This window comes from Neolamprologus brichardi, chromosome 6 (genome assembly GCF_056152115.1).
Source record: "Neolamprologus brichardi isolate AB-2024 chromosome 6, ASM5615211v1, whole genome shotgun sequence".
In the NCBI taxonomy this organism is placed as follows: Eukaryota; Metazoa; Chordata; class Actinopteri; order Cichliformes; family Cichlidae; genus Neolamprologus; species Neolamprologus brichardi.
Window position 1 is genome coordinate 37195042 of NC_142109.1, and position 19197 is coordinate 37214238.

The 19197-nt window shown below is 50.3% G+C and overlaps 2 protein-coding genes across 2 annotated transcripts in view; both read left to right on the top strand.

Annotated features, from left to right (window-relative positions):
• strn (striatin, calmodulin binding protein) overlaps positions 1-12329 on the top strand; it is a 28888-nt gene extending 16559 nt beyond the window's left edge. The window contains exons 3-18 of the mRNA XM_087842274.1: positions 335-408; positions 856-934; positions 2547-2717; positions 2794-2929; positions 3621-3783; positions 5423-5536; positions 6650-6793; positions 6870-7006; positions 7221-7396; positions 7744-7791; positions 7885-8006; positions 8088-8255; positions 8376-8516; positions 8964-9065; positions 9149-9235; positions 9562-12329. Coding sequence (XP_087698400.1) covers positions 335-408; positions 856-934; positions 2547-2717; positions 2794-2929; positions 3621-3783; positions 5423-5536; positions 6650-6793; positions 6870-7006; positions 7221-7396; positions 7744-7791; positions 7885-8006; positions 8088-8255; positions 8376-8516; positions 8964-9065; positions 9149-9235; positions 9562-9731 — 2032 coding nt within the window. The 3' untranslated portion in view covers positions 9732-12329. The remainder of the gene's footprint in view (positions 1-334; positions 409-855; positions 935-2546; positions 2718-2793; positions 2930-3620; positions 3784-5422; positions 5537-6649; positions 6794-6869; positions 7007-7220; positions 7397-7743; positions 7792-7884; positions 8007-8087; positions 8256-8375; positions 8517-8963; positions 9066-9148; positions 9236-9561) is intronic.
• A 384-nt stretch (positions 12330-12713) lies between these two features.
• LOC102793615 (BTB/POZ domain-containing protein 3) lies at positions 12714-17925 on the top strand. Its single transcript, XM_006806538.3, has 5 exons — positions 12714-12843; positions 13169-13390; positions 13675-13765; positions 15933-16051; positions 16127-17925. Exons 2-5 carry the CDS (start codon positions 13251-13253, stop codon positions 17157-17159), a joined length of 1383 nt encoding a protein of 460 aa, XP_006806601.1. The 5' UTR covers positions 12714-12843; positions 13169-13250; the 3' UTR covers positions 17160-17925.
• Positions 17926-19197: the final 1272 nt, after the last annotated feature.

A 19197-nucleotide genomic window follows, 5' to 3' on the forward strand; every position in this document is an offset into this window, starting at 1 on the left:
CTTCCCACTGTCGCTAAAGTGCTGCTCATAGGGGGTCATATGATTGTTGGGCTTTTCTCTGTATCTATGAAGCGCCTTGAGGCGACTTTTGTTGTGATTTGGCGCTATATAAATAAAATTGAATTGAATTGAAAATTGAATTGAATAGTGAGTGAAGAAGAAACACCCAGTGCATCATGGGAATCCCCCGGCAGCCTACGTCTCTTGCAGCATCACTAAGGGAGGATTCAGGGTCACCTGGTCCTAACTATATGCTTTAGTCCATCTGAGAAGTAATAAATGCATGAAGCCCGAATGAGATAAAGACGTTTGTGATATCTGTGTCTGTCCTCAGAGCCAAATACCACAAACTGAAATATGGCACCGAGCTGAACCAGGGAGAAATCAAACCTCCGAGTTACGACTCAGGTAGGACTTTTTCTCACTGTTTTTCCCGTCTGCACAAATTCAGCGCCGTGTTCGGTCAGAGGCACGAAAATCACAGTTTAAATTTCCAACAACATTAACTCATCTCACACTGCATGTGTCCTACATGAAAATGTAATTAATGTCTGCACTGAAGCCTTCAGAGTCGCCCCCTGCTGGCCATCACAAAGAAACGCAGCATTAGGATGATCTTCACGCTTGCTGTGGTTCCTCTGCTGCTTTACTCGCCTCTGAGTTTGATGCAGGGAGGAGCCTCTCTGCTGCCTCCCTGTGGACACATCAGAAATAAACTTTTATTTACTCTCATCTGTTAACATGCGAGGGTTCCCGGGAGGACATATTTCAGGAGAGGGGCATCTGCAGCACGATGCTTTGGGAATTCACGAGTGGATGAACGGAAACACAAACGTAACGTGTTCTCTGTTTCAGACGACGACAACGAGGCTCCGAGTCCTCCGAACAGCAGCCATCAGCTCAGCTGGAAACAAGGACGCCAGCTGCTCCGGCAGTGAGTGCACACACACACACACAGACACACACACACACACACACACACACACACACACACACACACGCCTTCAGACGTCCAGTGTGTCACAGGGCGGCTGTGTGTTTAAATGTTTCTCAGAGAGAAGCAGAAAGTCAATCATCTTAATAGAGATTAATGTGTGTGTGTGTGTCTGTGTGTGTGTGTGTGTCTGTGTGTGTGTGTGTGTACTTTAAATGAGAGACTATAAAGAACATTTTGTGATGCGTTCACTGACATAAATCTGCGTTGAAACCTTGTCAGCACGAGTCAGTTTAGCTCACAGGAGAAAACAGTGAAAGTTAAAGTCTGATCGTGCTGGAAAAACCTGACGGTGCATCCTCGTCACGCAGTCTCCACCAGCAGGTGGCGCTGTGTCTCTGCAGAACTCTGCGTTTTTGGGGGCGTGATCGGGCCGATCCATCACTCTGTTAGCTCCTCAGACTCGTGCGTGTGTGCAGCTCTGTGTGTGTCTGTGTGAGTGTTTGTGGTGACAGTGAATGGAGGATTGTGTGAGGCATCAAGACGTGCTGCGATCGGAGAGGCTGGTACAGACGGGAGGGAGGGCGGCTGAACCGTGTGAGAAACACACTGGGCGTTATTCAGGCTGGACCACAGCGCTGCGCTCGGGTCAGCGGGGTCGAGGCTCGGTACAGTACGGAGATTTAAACTGGAACTTTTTGAGTTTACAGGAGCTTCGCCCGAGTTTGTTCAGTTCGGACTCAGTAAGTACAAAGAGGTTTGCTCCCACCGCAGGCAGCGTCTTTCTTAAGAGACTCTAAAGTCCTCCAGAACAGGCTGGAACTCGACTAACATCCTTTCTCCTCCTGCAGCAGACGCAGCTTTGAAATCGGACTAATAAATAAAATCAGCAGCTGCTCGAGCACAGTCAGGTGTTTTCTTCCTGTCTGTATGCTCGCACAGCCTGACGCGCTCTCAGAGTCGGCCTGGTGTTGGAAACTGCTGCTGCCCTTTAAAGAAGCTGCTCTGTTCATATACTTGTGGTCAGTGGGAACAGCGAGGCTGCTGCAGGAGGACACTCTGTATTCAGGAGTCCTCTAAAGATCAGGACTTTTTCACTCCTAATCTTCTTGACGAGCTGGTTTGTTAGTCCAACCTGCCGTCCTGCAGGTGCAGGTGAGGTGGGATGACCCTCGACCCCTTCTCACAGACCTCCAGCTGTGGTACATCTGTTTGCACCTGCGCTGTTTCTTTAAGAGATGTGGCTGCAGGGTAACAAAGCTGCAGTTCCTCTGACGTCCACCAGAGGCAGCAGTGAGTCAGTCCCCGCAGGCTCTCGTGTTAAATCTTTAAGAAATAAACATGTTTGCATCCTGATGTTTACGTTTAATTAAGGCTTAAAATACGGACGTCTGGACGTGTTCGCGCTGTTACTGTCACCCTGCATAACTCAGATAAACGTTACCGTAGCCTCTCCGTCTACAGCAGGAGTTTGGGTTCAGCTACCGTTCAGCTGTTTTAGAGAGCTGTTGGTCGTCTCGTACAGATCAGCTGAGATCAGCCACGTTGACCTCGTGGCTGCTGTCGCTCCCTCAGAAGCTCTCGCTGACCTCGTGTCCTGTCTCCGGCTCAGGTACCTACAGGAGGTCGGATACACGGACACCATCCTGGATGTGAAGTCTCAGAGGGTGAGGGCGCTGCTCGGTCTTGCCGGAGACGCGGGAGACAAACCGTCAGACAAGAAAACCGAGCCGATGGTCAACGGCACCGAGCCGTCCTCGCTGAAGGACAGCGGCATGGTCAGGTATGACGCCAGGAGGCGAAATAAAAACGCCACACAGCAAAGCGTGCGTCGTTACAAAACCCCGTTTCTCCCGCAGTAAGCCCGACGTGTCCGACTCGGCCACCGTGCTGGAGGCCTTCAAGTTCATCGAGAGCGCCGCCGCAGAGTTCAGCGACGAGGACGAGGACGAGGACAGCGAGGGGAGGGACAAAACCATCCTGGACCTGGCTGCAGTAAGAGGCTGACACCGTTATTTCACTTTTTCTTAATGTGTGAGATTATTTTCACTCTCTGTGACTGTGGATGAAACGTTTCCACAGGGTCTCTGTTGGGCTGCAGACCACGATGACGCCCACTCACTGTGGGGAAAGTGTTCCTGTGTGCTGATTGGTTCGTCTGTGATGGCGAGCACAGGAATGTCATTAGGATGTTCCTTATCTGACAAACACGAGTAAACCACAGCTTTCAGTCTGGAAACGGCACCTTTATGAGACCGTGTGTGATGTTTAAGTAATAATATTGTCGTCATTAGAAACATTTATGGCGCTCGTGTGGTGCTGCAGGTGCTCCTCAGCCTCCATCATCTCCACCATCATTGCTTTGGTTGCATATCTGCGAGCGCTCGCCTTCAGAGTAAAAGCTGAGCCTGTTGAAACGTGTGCTTCAGCAGTAAGACAAAGCTTTTACTTTGAAGGCGAATGTCCTCAAATGGCAAATATTTACAGATTGGTCGGTGTCTTCTGTGCCCACGACCACGGCAATCTGCCGCCAACCAAAGCGACTGCAGGACGGTTTGGATACTTGTAGCCACTTTCACACGCTGACTGACAGCCGTCACGTTTCTCCCGGTGGCCGCTGCGTCACCTTAAACACCTTAAAACCTGTCAACATCAGCTATAAAAACGTGGCTTTACTTTTGCACAGATGGTGAGAAAGAAACACTCGTCGACGCCGTCTTCCACGACCTCTGACCTCAGCGATGACCTGGACACGGAGGAGGCGCTGAAGGGTTTTGATTTCTTGGCGAGTCCAGACGAGCTGGACGGATCGCCCGAATCGAGGAGCGGGGACGACAGCGGCGAGTGGGGTGAGTCAGAGCATCAGAAGGTTAGCGAGCGAAGCTTTAACCACAACGATAACAGAAGAGTTCAGAGTTCAGAGAGCGTGACTGCAGGAGGACCCAGAGTCGCGCCCTGTGGGACTCCAGTTTCCTGTCTACAGCGACCTGCAGGTTACTGGCAGATTTGACCTTTAGAAACTTTTCTTAATGTTAATAAGTCAGAGGAGTGAAGGTGATCCTGTTTTATTTAGAAAGAGCAAACAGGAAGTGTCTGTGTTGTTCTGTGTGTACGTTCCAGCATCCGTGAAAGCTGCTGTTTGATTTTGATCATTTTTAAATGAATTTGTAACAAAGTTACGTTTCAGCTCTTTTTTGCAGACGAGGTGAAACAAACTGAAGCTCCTGACCCGCCGTCCTCGGTGTTTACATAAAGAAACCCTTTTTCTGCTGTTGCTTAGCAACCGGTCCAGTGTCATTCGGCCAATGACGGAGAGCTCCCCACGCGCTCGGTGATTCAACGCTCGAGTCCAGATAGTAAAGGAGCGCTGACTCAGTGCAGCAGGTCTCACCGCAGTGCTGCGTGCTCGCGGCGTGAAAGGCCGCAGCACGGAGCTTCGTCTCCGCTTTAACGCCGTTTCCATCTTGACATTCGGTCTGCGACGCCGCCTCCGCCTTCACACTGAGATGTTAAAGCAGCCGAGCGCAGATGAAACCCGTTTGGCTGCTCGGTTATGATGGAGCTGCCCGTCTCGGCTCCATCGTCCCCTCACCTTTCATTCAGCTCGCCGTTACCATGGCAGCTTCCGTCACTGCACGCTTATCTGTGGAGCCTGGTGTGCCCTTTGACCTTCTACAGATAATGCTGTGGAGCTGCGCCCCCTACAGGGGAGGAGAGTAAGAGTCTGAAGAGCCGGTTTATGTTTGAAATGTAGAAGCTCGTAAACAGCAGGAGGTGAATAACTGCAGGATTAACAGGAAACAGAATAAACTGACTGCGTCTCGACTTTCATGTTTTTTTACAGAAAGCATCCTTTATTGTCTCATAACTTCAGTGTGAAAAACACCTTTAAGCTGTTCAGATCAGCTGCACTCGCTGCATCACGATGTGAATGTTTGATTTCTCTGATGATTCACTGGAGGAGAAAAAGCGCGTTCACACTTTCAGCTTCACGAAGCTCGGCGTCCAGCTGAGTCCTTCTGGGTCTCATGAGTGTTTTCTGTGAGGGACAGAAACATCGTTAATCCTGGACCCGCTCGTACAGATGCAGACTCAGGATATTTTTAAAGTTGATGTAAGACAGTGATGCTGTGAGGTCACCTTCATCTTCGGTTGAGGTTATCTGGGACGAATGGTTCAGGAGGAATCTTTGCATCCTTCTCGCCTGTAGGAGGCGCTAAACTCGCTGCATGTTTCTACGGGACGCGGTTAGCCGAGGTTTCGCAGGAGGGAGGGACTGCTGGCCTGGCTCTGCACACGTGTGTGTAAAGCACAGGGGGCTTAGAGCGAGGTCAGCTGACAGATGAAAGCGACCCCCGTCTGTCTGAGGTTCCTCGCTCGTCATCACGTCTCCCTCAGGGATGGATTTGAGCTGCACTGCATCCAGACACTCACATGTTTCTGCCTCCCCTCCCTCCCTTCTCCTCCTTCCTCCCCTCCCTCCTGTAGAGAAGGAAGAGCAGTCTCCTCTGGGTGAAATGGCCTGGGATGTGGACCAGGGACTGATAGCCCAGCTCAAGGAGCAGTACAGGAAGGAACGCAAGGGCAAGAAGGGGGTGAAGAGTAAGTCGTGCTGCAGGCCTGTGCTTCATCCTCCCTCCTCACCCTCTTTACCTTTTGTTCCCCTCACCCTCTTCCTGAAATAATAACCTATTTACTCTCTTTTTCACCTCTAAGTTTTCCCTCCTCACATCACCTCAGTCCCATCACTGGTCCTCTGTGTGTCACGTGTTAGATGGCAGCTTTGTTATTTGGGAAATCTCATTGGAGGATTCGCCTCCACCCTCTCAATCCAACCGTTTCAAGGGTCAGTTAGGAGGCTGTATACAAAAGATGAACAGTTGAGGGACTACAGCTAGCAGGCAGCTAGCAGGCAGCTAGCAGGCAGCTAGCAGGCAGCTAGCAGGCAGCTAGCAGGCAGCTAGCAGGCAGCTAGCAGCCAGCTAGCAGCCAGCTAGCAGCCAGCTAGCAGCCAGCTAGCAGCCAGCTAGCAGCCAGCTAGCAGCCAGCTAGCAGCCAGCTAGCAGGTGACAGTCAAAGAGGCCACGCCCCTCTTAATGCAAGCTTTAAACGAGTCATCAGGTCACAGAGATCAGTTTGTGTATCAGGCTGTAGACACGTTTGTTTCTGCTGTAAAGTTTGAACATGAGTCTGTGGGGACTGACTCACTGCTGCCTCTGCTGGATGTTAGAGGAACTGCAGCCGCTTTAATGCTCACATCCAGATGTGCAGATGCCACAGCTGGACCATCAGTGTGCTTTTCTGAGATGATTTGTAGGAAACTTTATTGCGCTGTGGAAACGGCGCCCTGGTTTGTGTCAGGTTATGTTCTTTCTTCAGTTTTTTTACTTCCTGTTGGTTTCCGGCGCCTCGCACGGCCTCGCACGGCCTGATCCTTATGAAACCATCATCAGATTGAATCCGTCCGTGCTCGTGTTGCGACGGCAGCGACTCGTCTGCATCGCCGTCTGTCCGGCAGGTTTCTGTCCTTCCTGCTCTTCGCTCGTCTTCTTCGTTTCTCTGCTTTGGTTTGCCGTCGCAGAGCCGCTGCTGCTCCTTCTTTCCATCTTCACGTTTTATTTTTCATCTCTCCCTCCAAACATCGTTGTTCTCCCGCCTTCATCGCGCTTCCTGTCCCCTCCTCATCCTCTCTCGTCTCTCTTCCTCCTCCTGCAGGACCAAACCGGTCTAAGCTGCAGGACATGCTGGCTAACCTGCGGGACGCCGAGGACCTGCCCTCCATGCCGCCGGCCGTGACGCCCCCCTCTCGGTCGAGCGTGCCCCGGCTGAACGAGCACGAAGTCGGACGCCCCGATGACGGTAGCCCTCCCTCCGTCTCGGCTCAGCGGTCATGTGTGAGTGACGTGAATGTTCAAACGTTTCCTGTTTCCTGCAGAGGCGATGACGTTCCTGCCGTCGTCGGGGAAGTCGTTCATTCTGGGCAGAGTGGACGAGGCGGTTTCTAACGAGCTGGGATTGGGCGAGCTGGCCGGACTGACCGTCGCTAACGAGGCCGAGGGCCTGATGTACGACGTGAGTAACGGTAACCTGTCTGCTGCTTCAGGCCACGCCCCCTCGTGGACATAATCTCAGAAAGAAAAGCGAGTAAAACCTGATTCCACTCGTGGTTTGTTTTGAATATTCAAGGAGTGCTTCCACAGTGCTCCTGCACCCTGACATAGAGCTCCGCCCCCACAGCTGATTCTAACCTATCAGAGAGCTTAATGAGACCGTTTCCCTCCCTCAGATCGCCAACAACAAAGATGCTCTGAGGAAGACGTGGAACCCGAAGTTTACCCTGCGGAGCCACTTTGACTCAGTGCGCAGTCTGGCCTTCCACCCGGTGGAGCCGGTTCTGGTCACCGCCTCCGAGGATCACACCCTCAAACTGTGGAACCTGCAGAAGACGGCGCCCGCCAAGAAGTGAGACACGTTTTGCCATCACACACGTATTCTATGAAACAGGGCAGGGACAGCTCAGAGTGGTTGTGTCGAGTGGCTCGTGGATCCAAGTGTAGACTCTGCTAGCGTAGCTTTGCATGATTCCTCAAAATAATCCTCCTCTGATTATCATCCTGAGCCTCGGTCGATCCCCTCTCTGAAACGAGCCGCTGCTCTCCCTTTAAGCAAACCTTCCTCTGATTGGCTGCCCCTCACAAACAGAAGGTTTAAACTGCAGGTGGGCGGGGCTTCTGTGGCGTTGTGCAGTCTGCAGCCTGAGCTGATGTTACAGGACAAACGAACTCTCACTCCTCTGCTTCGATCCTCAGGTGCGCGGCGTTGGACGTGGAGCCCATCTACACATTCCGAGCCCACAGGTGAGCGTGGCAGCGTTCCAGCACCGCCACACCTTCAGCCCGACTCGTTCACGTGGTCATAAAATCAACGTGTCTGTCATTCTGATTCTGTAGCGGAGCCGTGTTGTGCGTCACCATGAGCTCGAGCGGCGAGCAGTGCTTCAGCGGGGGCGTCGACGGCACCATTCAGAGCTGGAACACCCCCAACCCCAACATCGACCCCTACGACTCGTATGGTACGACCCGGCTCCTCCCAGCCTTCATCGTGCTCTGTTTTCACATCTTCACGTGACGATTTGCTCTCGTTTGCTCTGCAGAGCCGTCCGTCCTGCGGGGGGCGCTGTGCGGTCACACGGACGCGGTGTGGGGTCTGGTCTACAGCTCGGCTCACCGCCGCCTCCTCTCCTGCTCGGCCGACGGGACGGTGCGGCTGTGGAGCGCCGCCGACACCTCGCCGTCTCTCGCTGTTTTCAACGAGCGAGGAGGTAAGAGAACATCTGCAGCGCAGCTTCAAGGAGGCGCTTTACAGCTTTATGTATCTGTAGTTACTCCTCGAGGAGGAGGAGCTTCAGTGGCGCTGTGCTGAATCTCTGCCTCTCTCTCAGAGCTCGGCGTCCCGACCTCGGTCGACCTGGTGAGCAGCGAGCCGGCTCACATGGTGACGTCCTTCGACACCGGACACATCGGACTCTTCAACATGGAGACGCAGCAGCTCGTCCTGACGCTGGAGTCGGCCGGTCCTCCAGGTACGACCACGAACTCGGCGAGTGTTTACACCCCGAGAACAAAGAGCGCGAATAAAAACAGACATTTTACTCACGACAGAAATGCGTCACATGTTCAAACTGCGTGTCCACGTGACGTGTTTATCCCGATCATGTGACCAACCTGCTGACAGCTGCTGATCAGCTGTTTCTTTGTCCTGCTGTGAGTAAAATCTGAGTTTCTGACGTTTGTTTTGCTCGTCACTCTGCGTCCCGACGGCGTTTGCAGAGCTCCGCCTCTAAATCACGTTCACCAATGAACAGCAGGCTTCAGATCTGTTGACGAGAAGTTCACAGAGACTTTCGTTCGTGCCGTTTCGAAGCGTCGTCGGTGTCACGGCGCCCTCTGCAGGCCGAGCCGATGCGCTGACGCTTACACGTATTTACCGCTAACGTTCTCCTTCCTCCTCATGCCCCGCCTCCACGCAGAAGCTCCCTGCAAGATCAACAAAGTGCTGAGCCATCCCACGCTGCCGATCACCATCACCGCCCAGGAGGACCGCCACATCCAGTTCTTCGATAACAACACAGGTACGCCGCGACGCGTCCTCAGCTTCGCTTCTTTCGTTGCCTCGCAGATCAGATTTAAACTCTAACCGTGTTTCAAACTGAAGGTAAGCTCATCCACTCCATGGTCGCCCACCTGGACGCTGTCACCAGCCTCGCCGTGGATCCAAACGGCCTTTACCTCATGTCAGGAAGTAAGTATCCGAGCGCACGCCACATCCCATAATATTATCAGACTTTATAAAGAGTCTACGGGTACTTCCTGTATTTATTATTTTCACTCTAAGAGCTCTGGAGTAAAACGCGCTGTTCTCACAGCCGAGCCAATCACAGCATCAGGAAACCAGGAAGTGTTTGTTTATGATGAAACGTATCCTGTAGCAACAACAATCGTTTGTTTGTCTGACTGACAGATCGGATCTGCAGGTTCATCCCTCGCTCTGTCCTGTAACATCTTACGGCCTCCATCTTTGTTTACAGTCTCTGCTCTGTGCTGATTGGCTGTCTCTCCTCCCGTCAGGTCACGACTGCTCGATCCGTCTGTGGAACATGGAGAGTAAAACCTGCATCCAGGAGTTCACAGCACATCGTAAGAAGTTCGAGGAGTCCATCCACGACGTGGCGTTCCATCCCACCAAGTGCTACATCGGCAGCGCCGGGGCCGACGCGCTCGCCAAAGTCTTCGTATGACCTGAATGTGGTCAGCTGACCGCCCCGGCGTTCTCAGTGGGGTTCTTATTTTTGGACAGATGGAGGTCGCTTCCTCTGCAGAAGGTGACCCCGCCTCAATCCCCCCCACGCCCCCCCTTTAAGATTCTTCTCATGTTAAGCCCCGCCCCCTGCTGGACTCGGGCTGGCCCGGATCCACAAAACAAACTGACCTCTGAGAGAGGGGAGAAGTTATCACGCGGGAGGCCGCGGCGTGCGTTCTCCCTCGAACAGCTCCGGGCTCGCCGCAGACGTCCTTCTCATCGTAACGTGCCTTCTTTCTGTCGGACGCTCAGAAGAAACCCGAGACGCCGGAGTCGGGACGGGAGGTGATGGCGGCCAAGTTTAACCTTCACACGACCTCCGTTTGTTAGTCCGTCCTGAGCTGAGCGGCTGCGAGGACAGTCCTGGATCTGTCCCCGCCTTTAATGTGCTCCACCTGAGCCACGCCCACAGGAACTTTGGCCCATCACGGTCGCCGTCCCTAGTTGGTTCCATCAGGTTCTCGTCCCTGCTGTTGGCGATGACCTGGCGCTCGGTGGGAAGCGACATTAAAGAGAATCGGCGCCTGATTGGCTCCAGCCCCAAACATCCGAACATGAAGGTCCTCACTGCGCGCAGAGTCCACGCCATGAGGTGGAGAGGGCGGGGTTAACCTGAGAGGGCGCCGAGACACAGGCGCTCAGCCCTGACTGAGCAGTAATCCTTCGCTGACTTTGAATCAATGATGAAGGTTCAACAGAGTCCGATTGGCTGCAGCTGAGCTCTGACGGGGTTTCTTTGGCTCCTCCTCCTCCGAGACGCTGCTCGTGGATCTCTGATCCGCTGAGCTTTCTGCTCTAAACCCTGAGCGGCGCTCACAGGGACTCACAGGAAACCTCACCTGAAGGTTCTCATCACTCACGGGTTGTAAGATACGTGGCTGCTTTTGTGGGCGTGACCCTGCGGCGAAGCTTTTCTCTCCGGAAATCAAACGGATCGGACGCCTCCGACTAATCCCGACGCCCGCTGTTGCTAATGCTAATTACCTTCTCGTAACACACCTGAGTAACACCTGTGCTGCGCCCTCAAATCTGCTCGCCGTGAGACGCAGGCGGATCTTTTTTATTCTGTTTTACTTGAAAGTGTCGTTTCTTCTTTTTGGGTTTCTGCTGATGTTTTAATGACGTCTGTGTTTTTTAACCAAACGCATCGTCTCAGAAAGCAGCTGCTTCCCGTCGTGGTGTGAAACGGTCGGCGTGTACAAAGACGTAACAGATTTATGTGTGTACAGTTTTTAGGTATTAAAGCAAATCTATTTATTAACTGGTGTAAAGATGTTTAGAGCAGGAAGATCAAACGTTGAGTGTTTGTGTTTTCCTGTGAACTCGTGTGGAGCATGAACGCTTCCTTTAAAAGCTTTTTATCCACGACTTTCACCTTTACCTGCACTCGTCTGTGTTCAAGGTGTTTTCTAAAGTTTTGTCCGTGATACGAGCGGGCAGCTTCCTGTTTGGTTTCCAAAGTAAGGGCATATCCACACAGTTGGCTGATTTCTGCATTAAAATGAATCAATTCGATTCGTTTTTGTTGGTTTTTTTCTTCCATAAAAGGAAGTTGTGGACGTTTTAATCCTCACTGCTTCATCCCGTTTACTCCATGTACACAAAAATAAACTGTTAAACAAAAAAAACTCCTCAGTTTGACAGATTTTCTTAGAGCGTCGTGTCAGAGTCGTGCGTCGAAGATAAAGCGTTTGATGGTTTTCAGCTTCTTAAATGTCTCCGTCTTTTCTCAGTGACGACAGCTTTAGATTGAACACGTGTGATGGCAGCTTTTATTTTTATGTTGTAAAGTTGCCAAAAACATTCAGTAGTTTGTTCGGCTGCCCGCTGAGAGCAACATGGAGTCAGCGCTGAGTTCCTAAAGGGTTCAGAAGTTTAAAGATTTGTACTAATCTGCACAGACGCCGCTCGCTCACTTATGAAGCTTCTGTTGCCCAAAATTAGTTTCAGTTTGTCGTCAGTCTTTCGTGCATCTTCATCTTCAGCTGGATGAACTGAAGACTTTCAGCTTCACAGAGTCTAACTGTTTAAATTTGCTTTCTTTCTTGTTCTGTTCTGCCGGGTTTTCTCTCAGCGCTGACAGAAACCTGCAGAGCAAAACAAGCAGACTCACACTGGAGCACATTGATCATATTTCTAAGTCTGGTGGAGCAACAACAGATTTCAGAGTGTGAGTTTTGACAAAGTGAACAAAATGTATTTATTTTAATTTGCTTCCATCGTATCTTTAGTTTATTTTAAAGCTGAATAAAAATGTAACCACGTCTCATTTCTTCCTCTTCACTGATAAACTCGGGGACGCGGCTCCGTCTCTGTTTGCAGATGAAATCTTCTGTGAGCTGAACTCCAGACTGAATCCTGCCTGTAAACTGTGGATGTGTTTTATTGTGAAACTGCAGGAGGGACGATGGGAGCTGCTCGGGCTGTACATACAGTTCACACACTGTGTTTTGTTTTGCTTTTTTGTGTCTTTTTGCCTTCAGAGTGGGAGAGTGACAGATTTATCAGTAACAATAAAGAAATATGTTGTATATCATCCTGCGTGGTTTCATTGTTGTTTTTTTAAGTGTTGACGGGAACGAGAGACGGAACAATGAAAAACAACATTTTAAAATCAGTCAGTTTAGTTTCTCTCAGATTATCACATAGGTTTGGTTTTTTTAAGAAGATTTTCTGTTATCTTATTGGTTGATTTCTTGTTTAAGTCTCGACCACTATAATTATTATTGACCAGACTCTGTAATTAGACTGGCTATCAATTATTTTTATTATTTTATGTAATAAATATTAACAGTTTTAAGCTGCTTGTTAAAGGTTTAGAAACCAGGTTTTTAAGCAGCGCTGGTCCGCCAGGTGGCGCTGATTCGCCTTCAGGCTGGATTCCCAAACGGAAACGAAGAAGCCTCTGTGTGGCGCTGCTGCGCTCTGATTGGCTGACACGCCTGCGGCTCCTGCGGGTAAACAAGAGCTGCTCCGCTAAACGCACAAAAAAGCAACACACCGTGTTTATGAGGAGGAAATAATCAAAAGCACACCTGTGTGGCTTTACGGTGAGTGTTAACGCACCGATTTAACAAACGGCTGAAGTTTTGAAGCGAAATGAACTTTTTAAAGCGGCAAATAACTCAGTTAGCTTAGCACAAACCTGCTAACACAAACGGAACACGTTCATAAGATGAGTTTTTATTTTTGGACTCCGGGGTCGGGCTGCATGCTCACACCGGTTCGGGGTTTTACTGCTGCAGATTTGTCATTTGTTGTCGCTTTTATTGAATCACTTGGTGAAATTATCGAGATGTGTTTGGCTGTGCTAATGTTAGCTCCGCGCAGCTAAAATCCTGCGGGTTTTAAGCAGACTCTGGTTTCTCTTCCCAGCGCTCCTCTTCTCCTCTCCGGCCTCCAGTGGCACCGGCTCCCCGGGCTGCCATGAGCGGGTCCGCGGTCTGACTGCAGGACGATGGCTGCGGAGCTGTTTCCCACCAAGAAGCTGGTCCCGGCCGCCTCCGTGCAGCAGTACCAGCAGCAGAACCTCACCAACAACAACACCAGCATCACCAGCTGTAACTGGCAGGGCCTGTACCCCACCATCAGAGAGAGGTGGGTGTGTGGAGGAGGCCGAGATCCAGCACTAGAGAGAAAGGATTAAAATTCTCTCCGGAAAAAGCCAGCAGTGGAATTTAAAAAGAAAAATACTTTTTAAAAATTACTTTAAAATGCTCGGCTGCAAGAATGTGAGAGTCCTGGAACCTAAATGTTTAGTTCACCCTCCATCATCATGCAGCATTTCTGTATTTGAAAGATGAGTTTGCAGGTCTGACAGGTTGCTCCTGCTTTGGTGTATTTTCATTAAGCGACCCCTCAAAACTGCTGTGTTCTTATAGGAATTCAGTCATGTTCAACAATGAGATGATGGCAGATGTTCACTTTGTCGTGGGACCACCGGGGGGGACGCAGCGGGTGCCCGGACACAAGGTAACGCAAACACTCGACAGTTTCAGAGCCCAGAAGATTCTGCTCAGCACTTACAACCAGCTCGCTCCTCAGGCAGCTTTATCAACCCTAATGCTTTCAGCTGAGTCTCTGCAAGCGCCTGAAGGCCAGAAATACAGTGAGGAGCACAGACTGTAAGATCTCAGAGCAGGCTGAATAAGGACATCTGTGGTCACATGATTCTAGCTAAAGACTCAGCTGATTTCTGAACACTGGAGCGATTGGTAGTTAATGAAAGGCTGTCGCGGTTTAGCAGAGACCATGTTTGCGTGGAGCTGACGATAAAACCAGAATATCATAGCAACACAACAACAAACAGCTTCAAGGAGGTTCAGGAAAGAATTCCTGCAAAAGAAGACAAAATATTCATTCACAAATGTCCAGACCAGATGAAAAACCAAGTCCAAAGTCTGTCCTTTAACACGCGTTGGGTCATTAACCCACTGAGACGGGTTAAGAGCTGTTAAAGCAAGGAAGTCTTTAGCAAAGGGGGTCGTCCTTACAGCAAGTGTGTATGATAAAATCCCCGACAATGAGAACACAAACATGAACAGAACCTGGGAGATCAGCAAAGTCCGTGATAAAACATTTGCTATGTTTAGGCGGTCGGTAAACCACCACGCAGAGTGTGGTCGTGGATGCAGTCATCTCCGAGGCTACGCCGCCACTCCTACCAGTAATCCTTGGTGAGCTAAAAGCGACCAAATCCGATGGAAGAAGATCGGGAAAAAGGACGAACTCACCAGGACGAATCCCGGTTTCAGTCAGGAATAAAGCATCGATCCCATTAGTGGAGAGGAAGTCGTTTAAGTGAAAGGTCTTATTGACCAGCGACCTGACATTGAGCAATGCCATCCATATCCTAGGGGCTAAATTGCCACGGGTGGTGTGTCGTAGGACACTTCGGTTGCTTCAGCAAACGCCGCGTTGGAGCGATGTTATCCAAACCCGAGCAGGAAAACATGCCACAGGAAGGGCAGGGTAGAGTTCATGGTCAGCCGAGCAGATCCAACGGTGGGTAAGAAACTTAGCATCAGAGCGCTGAAAGGAGGGAAAAAGATAAAATATCCAGGCTGGCATGTGGGTAGCCTGTGGCTCTGGCTTTAAAGTAGACCCTGAGGCGAACGCGACGGCCGCTCCGCGTTTCCTGTAGCGTTTCTTGGTTAGGAAGAGGCAGGTGGAAGAAGCCGGTCGGAGGGTCCGGTCAGGGCGGGCTGGCGTCGCCCAGCAAGGATCAGCCCGAGACGAATGGGAGAGTCTTAAATTTAAAAGTGTTTGCCTGTCGTATGTAATCAGTGCTCAGCCATTAGATGAGCATACAGCTAAAAGGATCACAAATACAATGCCAAGGTCCATAAAAGAGCGTAGAACAGATACAGCCTTGATCTGCGTGAGAACACCAGACTGTCAGATCACTCAGTGAACAGTTTGTCTTTAATCAGAATGTAGATCACTGCGTCAGTGGCTGTAGATCGCTGCGTCAGTGGCCGTAGATCGCCGCGTCAGTGGCTGTAGATCGCTGCGTCAGTGGCCGTAGATCGCCGCGTCAGTGGCCGTAGATCGCCGCGTCAGTGGCCGTAGATCGCCGCGTCAGTGGCCGTAGATCGCCGCGTCAGTGGCCGTAGATCGCCGCGTCAGTGGCCGTAGATCGCCGCGTCAGTGGCCGTAGATCGCCGCGTCAGTGGCCGTAGATCGCTGCGTCAGTGGCTGTAGATCAGGGCATCTATGAATTAAAAGTTTGGTGGTTTGATTTCTGACTGCATGCTAAAGTATCCGTGGGCAACATACCCAGTTTCTCCCTGAAGCGTCCGTCAGTGTAAATGTCAGCTGGAAAGCACTTAAGAGGGTGAAGGATGCATGTTGTATAAAGAGTTCTGCGCTTTAACCAGATCTAGCATCAGTGGCTCCAGTGTTTACTCGCCATAAGCCTTCAGCTGCTCCACGCCTCATGTCTGAAACTCGCCACCACTTCACCCCCGTCAGCTAGACTCAGTTTAAATCTCAGCATCATGTTTTTTGTTATAATATTGTTTTTTATTGGTAATTAAAGTAACTACAAGTGTTGTGACAGGATATAAAATGCAGTTGTAGTTCTGTTCTTTGAGCCAACTCTCGACTCTGACATCGTCCTCGTTCTCTGTTCTGGCAGTACGTCCTGGCCGTCGGCAGCTCCGTCTTCCACGCCATGTTCTACGGCGAGCTGGCCGAGGATCAGGACGAGATCCGCATCCCCGATGTAGAACCGCCGTCCTTCCTCGCCATGTTGAAGTGCGTCAACCTTTGATTTTGTTTACCTCGCTACACAAACACCCGACCACTCACCCACAACCTTTGCCTCCGCAGGTACATCTACTGCGATGAGATCGACCTTTGCGCCGACACGGTGCTCGCCACCCTCTATGCTGCCAAGAAGTACATCGTACCTCATCTGGCACGAGCCTGCGTCAACTTCCTGGAGACCAGCCTGAGTGCGAAGAACGCCTGCGTGCTGCTGTCGCAGAGCTGCTTGTTCGAGGAACCCGACCTGACGCTGCGCTGCTGGGAGGTGATCGACGCGCAGGCCGAGCTCGCGCTGCGCTCTGAGGGTTTTTGCGACATCGACGTCCAGACGCTGGAGAGCATCCTGCGGCGGGAAACGCTCAACGCCAAAGAGATGGTGGTGTTCGAGGCGGCGCTGAACTGGGCCGAGGCCGAGTGTCAGAGGCAGGATTTGCCGCCAACCATCGAGAACAAGCGCCTGGTGCTGGGTAAGGCCATCTACCTGATCCGCATCCCCACCATGGCGCTGGAGGACTTTGCCAATGGGGCGGCGCAGTCTGGCGTGCTCACGCTCAACGAGACCAATGACATCTTCCTGTGGTACACCGCCGCCAACAAGCCCGATCTGCTGTTCTGCACCAAACCGCGTAAAGGCCTGTCGCCGCAACGCTGCCACCGCTTCCAGTCCTGCGCGTACAGGAGCAACCAGTGGCGGTACCGAGGTCGCTGCGACAGCATCCAGTTCGCGGTCGACAAGCGCGTCTTCATCGCCGGCTTCGGCCTGTACGGCTCCAGCTGCGGCTCGGCCGAGTACAGCGCCAAGATCGAGCTGAAGCGCCAGGGCGTACCGATGGCCCAGCGCATCATCAAGTACTTCTCCGACGGCTCGAGCAGCACCTTCCCCGTGTGGTTCGAGTACCCGGTGCAGATCGAGCCGGACACTTTCTACACCGCCAGCGTGGTGCTGGACGGCAACGAGCTGAGCTACTTCGGCCAGGAGGGCATGACCGAGGTGCAGTGTGGGAAAGTGACCTTCCAGTTCCAGTGCTCCTCCGACAGCACCAACGGCACTGGCGTGCAGGGAGGCCAGATCCCCGAGCTCATCTTCTACGCCTGACGGGCAGAACGGAGGGCGCCGCAGAGATTCCTGCTTCACTGCCATGTTGACTTTAAAACTGTGGAGTTCTCAGGAAGTTGCCGAAGGAAAGACGGACTCGCTGAGGCTCAAAGACGGAACGACAACTCGATGGAAACATGAAGAAACAAGAAGACGTCCCTCCAACGCCGCCTGTGGTCATCGTCTCCGTTACGGAGGAGTTAGAAGAAAAGACGATGGCTTCAGGTTGGTCGGGACTACTTTCAGTGGCAGATTAATCCACAGCTGTCAGCAGACATCACACTACACCTGTGCAATCCTGTCTGAAAGCCCCGTTTAAGGGTCTTCTGTTAGTCCACAGAACCACAGAGGACTTCCACAAGCTGTCGATCATATCTATTGATTAAACACTAAAACTACAATCAGTCAGATATTCAGGTCACCAGATAAAAGCAAGTACAGACGAGTGTGTTTGCTTTTAAAAGCGACTGAGATGATCGAACACATCTTTTGTTACTCACGGTGGACGTTAAGCAGATAAAGAGACACAAGCAGTGATTTGACTTTGTGTGGCTGCAGTCTGAATGTGAACATCAGCAATGAAGCAAGAGCATGATATGTTCCCTGTAGTCGGATTCAGCTGTTTGTGGGAGCTTTTCCTCTGAGCTCTGTCAGGATATTTCGCTCTCTGATCTGGTTACTGAGCGTTTGATATGAACGTTCACCAGCTCAGCTCCGCACGACTTTAAAATCCTGAAATTCTGCTCCAGATGTTTTCACCTGAACTGTTCTTGGGAAGCTTTATTACAGTTCAGGTCTCACTGCGCCCTCTTGTGGTGCCGAGTGGTATTACACGACAGCCCTGTTTGAGCTTCAGCACAGCATCTGTTTGTTTCTGCTGAACGCTTTGTTCGGTTTAGGTTTTAAACTTTGTTTTTAAACACAGGAATTTCCAATAAATACCTTTTGGTGCAAACGTGCCATAAATAAATAAATAAATAAATAAAGCGGCGCACAAATGCAACTGTTTAATTTTGGTCGGTCAGACAGTTTCTTCTCCTGGAGCAGAGCTTTAAGATTTTTCAGGAACTTGGGGACTTCTTCCAAACATAAACTGGGAGGACTGGGCGAGCAGCGTCTCTGAAGGTTTTCAGTTTGTTGCCTTAAAGAAAAAGTTTGAATTTAATAAAATTTGTAAAAGTGAGATTCTTAAACATTCCTGCTGTTGATGAAGGAATCAAAGTTTTATTTGAGTTTGTGTTCGTAGACGGTTCATCACATTCCTGATTTTCTGTTTCTGATTTGTTTGAAGCATTAAAAGGACGTTTCACTGAAACGTTCCTGTGATTTTAACTCTATTTAAGTTGTTTGTAGTTTAAAATCCTCGGGCTCTTACTTTGAAAATCACATGTGTACCTATGTTATCCTAGGTTTTTGTTGAAGGCGTGTAAATGGATTTCTGTGACAGACACTACTCGTCTTCCTCTTTTTCTTTGTGTAATCTGAAAAATTACTTTTTTAATGATTGTAGACGAAGAAAAAGTTTGTTTGTTTGTTTCCTGTCGTCTGTTTCAGCCAGAATGTGCAGTGAGTCAGCGGCCTTATCGATGTGTTGTTACTGTGACACATTTGGAAATAAAAGGTTTGATGGATTTTTCTCTGAGTCTCAGTTTTTGTCTCAGGCTGAAAAAATCACATCTGAACGTTTCAGAGGGAAGAAATGATTCCAGCGAGTCTGTGAACGAAACGTAATAAATTCACATAAAGATGGAATTTTACTGCATTTCCATTAACTTTGATTTGATAAACGTAGAAGTAAAAGTAGAAAAATGTTTTCTGATTAAATAAATTATGAAAAAAAAAACATTTGATTCGTTGTTTACTTTCTATCAAATATTTTCTGGTAACTTTCAGGCAGGAAAAGAAGGTCATGAAATCCAAACTTTGAAAGAAAGAATCCAGTTTATTTCACATGATTACAGATTACAAACATCAACATAAATGTTTGGTAAACAAGAAAAACAAAAACTTCTATACATTAAAAATTACAAATGTAAAG